Genomic DNA, 8,762 nt, shown 5'->3' with positions numbered 1-8,762 from the left:
TCAAAAGTAGTGCACTATGTAGGGTGCCATTCAGGACGCTAACAATCTTCTCATATCATACAGCCAGGAAGCATCACATACTGGACCAGGCAGAAGGCAGAAACACACACAGCTCTGCTCTCCTTGATACCACAGGTGTATAGGTGCAGCTTTATGTCACACAGTACTCCTATACACTGAACAAAAATATGAATGTGTTGGTCCCATGTTTCATGAGCTGAAATAAAAGATCCCAGAAATGTTCCATATACACACATGTTATTTATCTCATTGTGCACACATACATCCATGTTAGTGAGTGTTTCTCCTCTGCCAATAATAATCCATCCACCTGACAGGTGTGGCTTATCAAGAAGCGGATTAAACCGCATGATCATTACACAGGTGCACCTTGTGCTGGGGACAAAAGGCCACTCTAAAACGTGCGGGTTTGTCGCAACACAATGCCACAGATGAAGTTCTGAGGGCGTGTGCAATTGGCATCCTGACTGCAGGAATGTCCACCAGAGCTGTTGCCAAAGATTTGAATGTTCATTTCTCTACCATAAGCCGCCTCCAATGTCATTTTCGGGAATTTGGCAGTACATCCAAACGGCCTCACAACCACAGACCTCGTGTAACCAAGCCAGCCCAGGACCTCGACGTTCAGTCTTCTTCACCTGCGGGATCGTCTGAGACCATCCACCCGGACAGCTGATAAAACTGAGTATTTCTGTCTGTAATAAAACCTTTTTGTGGGGAAAAGCCTTTTCTGATTGGCTGGACCTGGCTCCCCAGTGGGTGGGCCTATGCCCTCACAGACCCACCCATGGCTGCACCCCTGCCCAGTCATGTGAAATCTATAGATTAGGGCCTAATGCATTTATTTCTGATTTCTTTATAACTAACTCATTAAAATCATCAAAATTGTTGCATTTATATTTTTGTTACCAGTCAAAAGTTTGGACACACCTCATTTCAGGAATTGTCTTTATTTTGACTGTTTTCTACATTGTAGAATGATAGTGAAGACATCAAAACTATGAAATAACACATTTGGAATCATGTAGTAACAAAAAAAGTCCAAATATCAAATTAAAATATATTTGCCAAGAGTGTGCAAAGTTCTCATCAAGGCAAAGGGTGGCTACTTTTGAAAAATCTCAAATATAAAATATATTTAGATTTTTTGGTTAGTACATGATTCCATACGTGTTATTTCATAGTTTTGATGTCTTCACTATTATTCTACAATGTAGAAAATAGTAAAAATAAAGAAAAACCCTGGAATGAGTGTGTCCAAACTACTGACTGGTACCGTATATACATTCATACACACCACATTCACCGACAGACACTCCCAAGACCCTGCAAGAGAAAAGGTACACACACACACTCATCCAAATCCATTTTGGATGCTAGACACGCACACTCAAGGGTCCGTCCCGACTCAGTCATCGAAGCGCACCGATCGGGTTGTGTTGATGTCAATCGAGAACTTCTTATTGGACGGCGCCGAGAACCCAAGTCCCGCCCCCCTTCCCGTGAAGTCCATGCGGCGCGACTGAGCGCGCTCAAACTCCCCCAGTAGGCCTTGCTGCAAGCTCTGCTGTCCGTCTTTAGTCAGCGCCATGTTGGCCCGCCCTCCCGTCGCACCGCTCGCTGCTATTGGCTGCCCGCTCTTCTTGAAGCCGCCCATCAACCGCAGGAACTTACTATGTTGGTCGGAACTGTCAAACTGGGCGGTGCCCCACTGGCCCAAACCCTGGAAGGGAAGAAGAACACGGTTTGTTATATTTATATTCGACATAATGATTTGTTTCAGAGAAGAGTCGGGATACACCTTGGTGTCCTGACATCATAAGAGTACTGACCGATGGTACCGGTGCTGCTTTGAGTTGGACTGGATTGGACTTCTGGTCGATCTCATTCTGCAGGGCCAGGCGTCTCCCCTATGGAATATAATAGGACCATCGTTTTATATGAAGGCCATCTTATATAGTTCACAACATATACTGTATAGTACACAACATATACTCTATAGTACACAACATATACTCTATAGTCCATGTTATATAGTACACAACATATACTCTATAGTACACAACATATATTGTATAGTCCATGTTATATAGTACACAACATATACTCTATAGTACACAACATATACTGTATAGTCCATGTTATATAGTACACAACATATACTGTATAGTCCATGTTATATAGTACACAACATATTCTGTATAGTACACAACATATACTCTATAGTCCATGTTATATAGTACACAACATATACTCTATAGTACACAACATATACTCTATAGTCCATGTTATATAGTACACAACATATACTCTATAGTACACAACATATACTGTATAGTCCATGTTATATAGTACACAACATATTCTGTATAGTCTATAACATGTGGTTGGTGATTCTATTTACTGTACTCCTAGTCTAAAAGATATGGGCCACTCTGGAGCCAGCGCCACACACAGTCCAGCTTAACATCCTCGGATGCTTCTAGCACCATGGGCCACTCTGGAGCCAGCGCCACACACAGTCCAGCTTAACGTCCTCGGATGCTTCTAGCACCATGGGCCACTCTGGAGCCAGCGCCACACACAGTCCAGCTTAACGTCCTCGGATGCTTCTAGCACCATGGGCCACTCTGGAGCCAGCGCCACACACAGTCCAGCTTAACGTCCTCGGATGCTTCTAGCGCCATGGGCCACTCTGGAGCCGGCGCCACACACAGTCCAGTTTAATGTCCTCGGATGCTTCTAGCACCATGGGCCACTATGGAGCCGGCGCCACACACAGTCCAGCTTAACGTCCTCGGATGCTTCTAGCGCCATGTATATTATTACAGTCAGAGGGTATTACTTAAATCAGTATAGAGCATTTATATTGGTTGGTGTGTGTCCAACATGTCATTGATTAAACACAATGCTGCAGTCAAACAACAGCATTCACTAATAAGCATTTGCATAATATAATGCATTCATAATTTATTTATAAATAGTTACAGAATCAATATACAATGTTTAATTCAGACCAGGAAGAAATTACATTTCTCTTTCTCACAGTGGCAGAGTTGGATTGGCGGACTGACTGGCAAGTGGGATTCACAGGATCCAAATAGATCTAATGGGTCGTTAGCGATCTACCTGATCAATATTGATCTCGAAGGCGTTTCCCCTGGTCTCTGACAGGAAAACCACATCCGTCTGGTCCCTCTGGGGGGTTGGAGCAAAACAACATATCAGACAACTACAGACTGATACTGTCAGCGTTTTAATACCTTTAAGTAGAAACAATTAAGTAAGAAAGTCAACACTGTTTTATCCATTTATCCATATATTAATTTAACAGTTAACTATTCTGTTAGTCGGCACCTCCAGCATTCTGGGTGCGGGTCAGAGCATTGGTTTTTACAATACTTTCAACAAGGACCTTTCAAATGGCTCTAGAATCAGGGCCACCTTCCAGAGGCAAACATTGTTGACCATTTCAGATAGAAATGTCAGGAATAGAGCCGACATGATTCCTCATTCTACATGTCAGAGAGACTTGTTTGTTCTACATCATATATGTCTATCTGAACGTTCCACAACGTTGTACCCTGCTGAAGGAGACCCATGATTTGATAACCTCTTCACCTCTGACCCTTAACCCCTTTAACTCACTTCCTGGTATTCAGGGTCGCAGCTCTCCACCTTTATCTTCTTTTTCCCCTTCGTCATAACCTTCTTCCCTTTCTGGTGAGGGGTGCTGTCCTCCATTTCTGTCTCTATCTCAGAGGAGCTCTTCTTCACCTTCTTTTTCCTTCCCTCGCTCTCTCCGTCCTCCACCTGTTCCACTACTCCTGTCATATCCACCCTTTTCATATGTTTGGGCTTCCGCTTGTCCACCACCACCTCCTCCTCTGTTAGTGCAGAGGCCTTTCTCTTCTTCTTCTTGCCCTCCTCCTTTCTCTCCGTCTCCGTGTCCATGGTGGTGTCTGCAGCGCTGCTGGAGGACTTGGGTTTATTCTTCTTCTTGGTGTTATTCTGTTCTTCCTCCTGTACTGCTACTGTAGCCTCAGCTCCCTTCTTCTTCTTCTTGGTGTTATTCTGTTCCTCCTCCTGTACTGCTACTGTAGCCTCAGCTCCCTTCTTCTTCTTCTTCTTGGTGTTATTCTGTTCCTCCTCCTGTACTGCTACTGTAGCCTCAGCTCCCTTCTTCTTCTTCTTCTTCTTGGTGTTATTCTGTTCCTCCTCCTGTACTGCTACTGTAGCCTCAGCTCCCTTCTTCTTCTTTGTGTTATTCTGTTCCTCCTCCTGTACTGCTACTGTAGCCTCAGCTCCCTTCTTCTTCTTCTTGTTTACTACCACTTCTTTCTCTGCCTCTCCGCACTCTTTCTCTTTTGTCTCTCCTTTCTCAGCGACTGCTCTCTTCTTACCCTTCTTCTTCTTCTTCTTCGTCTCCCCCTCTTCCTCCTCCTGACTCTCAGTTGGTTCAGTAACTTTAGGGATCTTTTTCAGTTTATTTTCTTCCTCTGTTTTTCCCTTCTTTTTCTTGCCTTTCTTTATTTCTATCACCTCTCCTTCCTCTACCTTGACAACGCTGATCTCTGTCTCTTCTGCCTGAGAGCGCTTCTTTTTTTTCAGCTTCTGCCCATTTTCCACGACTCTTTTCTCGTCCCTTAATCCACTGTGTTCTGTCTCTAGCTCCGTTTTAACAGTGTTAACACCTTTCTGCTTCTTCTTCTCCTGGCCGCACCCTCCTCCGTCATTTCCATTAGTCATGACTTCCTCACCGTTGGTGTCAGTCCCAGACAACAACTTCTTCTTATTTCCTTTCTGTTTCTCCTGCTCTCCTTCCGTATTCCCCCATTCCCCATTGGACACCCGCTCTTCTTCTACCAGAGTCTCTACTTTCGTCTTCTTTTTCTTCTTCACTCCTTCGCTATTCCCCTGATTTATGGAGGTGTTTTCTGAGATCTCATCCTCAGCGTGGGTGTCCTTCCCACTCTTCTTGTTCGTCTTCTTCATGGTAACCATCCTGTTGCCTGTGTCGGCTTGGACCATCTGAGAAAAATAAACATCCCACAATATGGATCTGTTTGAAAGAAGCAGTCACTTCAAAGGACATTGTAGAGAATGCATTTTCAGTTTAAAATGGACACAATATTGATATTGACAGTGTGTGTCCTAAATGAAACCCTATTTTCTATATAGTGCACTTCTTCTGACCCAATGTGTCCTGGTTCAAAGGTGGTGCACTAAATAGGGGATATGGTGGCATTTGGGATGCAGTCAGTGTCATGTTGGAGAGCAACACAGAACAAGATACAAACCAGCGATCTGACTGAAACCGTGGACTGGGACTCCTTGTCTATCTCCCTCTGAAGGGCCAGACGTTGAGCCTACAGGGGATAAAGCCCGGATTAAAAACTAACAGTAAACTTTTACAGTAGATGTTGGCTAAAGTACTATGTTTCATAGGTTGTCTATCCAAATTGGCAGCCAATCCCAGCACATGTGGAGGAAGGCGTCTTAAAATCAGTGATTCACATACACTGACTGGTGATCAATTGATAATGATTGTTGTTTATGTGATTTGATCAATTGATAGTGATTTATTTTATGGTGATCTCATCTAACGTTAGCTACCTGATCAATAAAGACCTTTTCCACGGTGTTGTATCTTCCTGTCTTCTCGGACACGAAAACCACTTCGTCATGAAAAGCCGTCTGCAGAAGCAAACACATCCAGTCCCGTTAACGCAGGTAAGTTATACAAAACAATAACATTTACCAGTCTATTTGCCTAGGTTATAATGTAGTTTACAAAACAGCTTGATCAGTGTAAGTCAAGTTATGCTAGCAAGCAGCATCGATTGAATGTGTGCATGGGGTGTTAGGGTTAGCTAGCTTGCCATGTTAGTTGGCCAAATAACCCGTCACCGGTGATAACACACTTTGCAACGGGTCAACACAGCAATTAGCTGGAAGACTACCTGAACGCTTCCTCATTTCATATTTACAAATAACGGCATTAAAGTTGACTTACTTTTAAGACTCACGTGGAAACGTGTGTACACCAGTACTGCACTGCTCCTTGACCCGGAAATACTGTCAGATTCTCTTCTAGTGATCGTCCTCGTGTGTCTATAGCAACAAAGCTCAACGGCACGCTCCTTCTGTTCCTCTCCTATCTCCTGTTCCTCTCCTATCTCCTGATTCTCTCCCTTCTTCACACGTCGTATTTGTCTTTATCTTTCTCGCTCTCTCATATGCTGTGTGTGTGTGTGTGTGTGGTTCTCTCTCTCAAAAACGTGCAGAACAACAAAACATATCCAATCAAGCTGCAGAGCTCTGAAAAGCTCACGTGCTTATTGCTCCACTACTTTTGACCGGAGCTCCCATGTGGGATGCAGCCATGCAGTGTGGGCAAACACTCACTCCATAATTTGCTCACACACAACATACATTTATACTGACTCTACACACACGCACGCCGACTCATATAAAATCATCATATACACTGTTGCTGTTCTGTTTATCATATATCCTGACACCTAGTCACATTACCCCTATACATATCTACCTCTATAGATCCAGTATCCCTGTACATTATAATATGGTACTGACCCTGTATATAGTATGTTTACCCCTATACATATCTACCTCTATAGATCCACTATCCCTGTACATTATAATATGGTACTGACCCTGTATGTAGTATGTTTACCCCTATACATATCTACCTCTATAGATCCAGTATCCCTGTACATTATAATATGGTACTGACCCTGTATATAGTATGTTTACCCCTATACACATCTACTTCTATAGATCCAGTATCCCTGTACATTATAATATGGTACTGACCCTGTATATAGTATGTTTACCCCTATACATATCTACCTCTATAGATCCAGTATCCCTGTACATTATAATATGGTACTGACCCTGTATATAGTATGTTAACCCTATACATATCTACCTCTATAGATCCAGTATCCCTGTACATTATAATATGGTACTGACCCTGTATGTAGTATGTTTACCCCTATACACATCTACTTCTATAGATCCAGTATCCCTGTACATTATAATATGGTACTGACCCTGTATATAGTATGTTTACCCCTATACACATCTACTTCTATAGATCCAGTATCCCTGTACATTATAATATGGTACTGACCCTGTATATAGTATGTTTACCCCTATACACATCTACTTCTATAGATCCAGTATCCCTGTACATTATAATATGGTACTGACCCTGTATATAGTATGTTTACCCCTATACATATCTACCTCTATAGATCCAGTATCCCTGTACATTATAATATGGTACTGACCCTGTATATAGTATGTTAACCCTATACATATCTACCTCTATAGATCCAGTATCCCTGTACATTATAATATGGTACTGACCCTGTATATAGTATGTTTACCCCTATACACATCTACTTCTATAGATCCAGTATCCCTGTACATTATAATATGGTACTGACCCTGTATATAGTATGTTTACCCCTATACATATCTACCTCTATAGATCCACTATCCCTGTACATTATAATATGGTACTGACCCTGTATGTAGTATGTTTACCCCTATACATATCTACCTCTATAGATCCAGTATCCCTGTACATTATAATATGGTACTGACCCTGTATATAGTATGTTTACCCCTATACACATCTACTTCTATAGATCCAGTATCCCTGTACATTATAATATGGTACTGACCCTGTATATAGTATGTTAACCCTATACATATCTACCTCTATAGATCCAGTATCCCTGTACATTATAATATGGTACTGGAACTGACCCTGTATATAGTATGTTTACCCCTATACATATCTACCTCTATAGATCCAGTATCCCTGTACATTATAATATGGAACTGACCATGTATATAGTATGTTTACCCCTATACACATCTACTTCTATAGATCCAGTATCCCTGTACATTATAATATGGTACTGACCCTGTATATAGTATGTTTACCCCTATACATATCTACCTCTATAGATCCAGTATCCCTGTACATTATAATATGGTACTGACCCTGTATATAGTATGTTTACCCCTATACATATCTACCTCTATAGATCCAGTATCCCTGTACATTATAATATGGAACTGACCCTGTATATAGTATGTTTACTGACTTTATCATGTTCTTCTTATTTTGTATTTACTGTGTGTTGTTGTTCTACCTTGTATTTACTGTGTGTTGTTGTTCTACCTTGTATTTACTGTGTGTTGTTGTTCTACCTTGTATTTACTGTGTGTTGTTGTTCTACCTTGTATTTACTGTGTGTTGTTGTTCTACCTTGTATTTACTGTGTGTTGTTGTTCTACCTTGTATTTACTGTGTGTTGTTGTTCTACCTTGTATTTACTGTGTGTTGTTGTTCTACCTTGTATTTACTGTGTGTTGTTGTTCTACCTTGTATTTACTGTGTGTTGTTGTTCTACCTTGTATTTACTGTGTGTTGTTGTTCTACCTTGTTATTCTCAGATTTACATTGTTATTGATTACTGCATGGTCGGGCTTACAGCTGGGCATTACATGCATTTTACTGTCCTTGTGCACGTGACATTAAAAACTTCTAGTGACTCTGTCACCAACAGCAGAGGGCGTTAGGGTGCTGTAGCCTAGCCGTTACGTTGGCTGACCCAAAGAGACTCTGTAATCAACAGCAGAGGGCGTTAGGGTGCTGTAGCCTAGCCGTTACGTTGTCTGACCCAAAGAGACTCTGTCAC

General features: G+C 41.9%; 2 protein-coding genes across 7 annotated transcripts in view; both read right to left on the bottom strand.

Moving 5' to 3' along the window:
• Positions 1–8,762, bottom strand: part of LOC118940024 — a 1,007,326-nt gene that overhangs the window by 568,066 nt on the left and 430,498 nt on the right. The window lies entirely within an intron of this gene.
• Positions 1,213–6,398, bottom strand: LOC110511100 (lysine-rich nucleolar protein 1-like). Of its 6 annotated transcripts, none has more exons than XM_036948020.1 (8): positions 6,038–6,393; positions 5,638–5,718; positions 5,322–5,390; positions 4,425–5,052; positions 3,670–4,334; positions 3,151–3,219; positions 1,854–1,931; positions 1,215–1,744 (listed from the first exon to the last, which is right to left on the bottom strand). In XM_036948020.1, the coding sequence occupies exons 4-8, from the start codon at positions 5,050–5,052 to the stop codon at positions 1,430–1,432; spliced, it is 1,755 nt and encodes a 584-aa protein (XP_036803915.1). In that variant the 5' UTR covers positions 5,322–5,390; positions 5,638–5,718; positions 6,038–6,393; the 3' UTR covers positions 1,215–1,429. The 6 variants fall into 6 exon arrangements, with proteins under 6 accessions (XP_036803912.1, XP_036803915.1, XP_036803913.1 ...); XM_036948018.1 differs by having other exon boundaries at positions 3,670–4,014; positions 4,072–5,052; positions 6,038–6,392; XM_036948021.1 differs by having other exon boundaries at positions 3,670–4,023; positions 4,147–5,052; positions 6,038–6,391.

Source organism: Oncorhynchus mykiss, chromosome 17 (assembly GCF_013265735.2).
Source record: "Oncorhynchus mykiss isolate Arlee chromosome 17, USDA_OmykA_1.1, whole genome shotgun sequence".
Classification (NCBI taxonomy): Eukaryota; Metazoa; Chordata; class Actinopteri; order Salmoniformes; family Salmonidae; genus Oncorhynchus; species Oncorhynchus mykiss.
This window is presented reverse-complemented; position numbering and strand designations above follow the sequence as displayed.

Bases quoted from the DNA above. Each gene is read 5' to 3' on its own strand.
- LOC110511100 (XM_036948017.1), bottom strand. From the start codon at position 5,052: ATGGTCCAAGCCGACACAGGCAACAGGATGGTTACCATGAAGAAGACG. The intron at 1,932-3,150 runs GTAGATCGCTAA...TATATTCCATAG, and splicing joins TCGAGATCAATATTGATCAG to GGGAGACGCCTGGCCCTGCA. The intron at 1,745-1,853 runs GTCAGTACTCTT...CTTCCCTTCCAG, and splicing joins AAGCAGCACCGGTACCATCG to GGTTTGGGCCAGTGGGGCAC.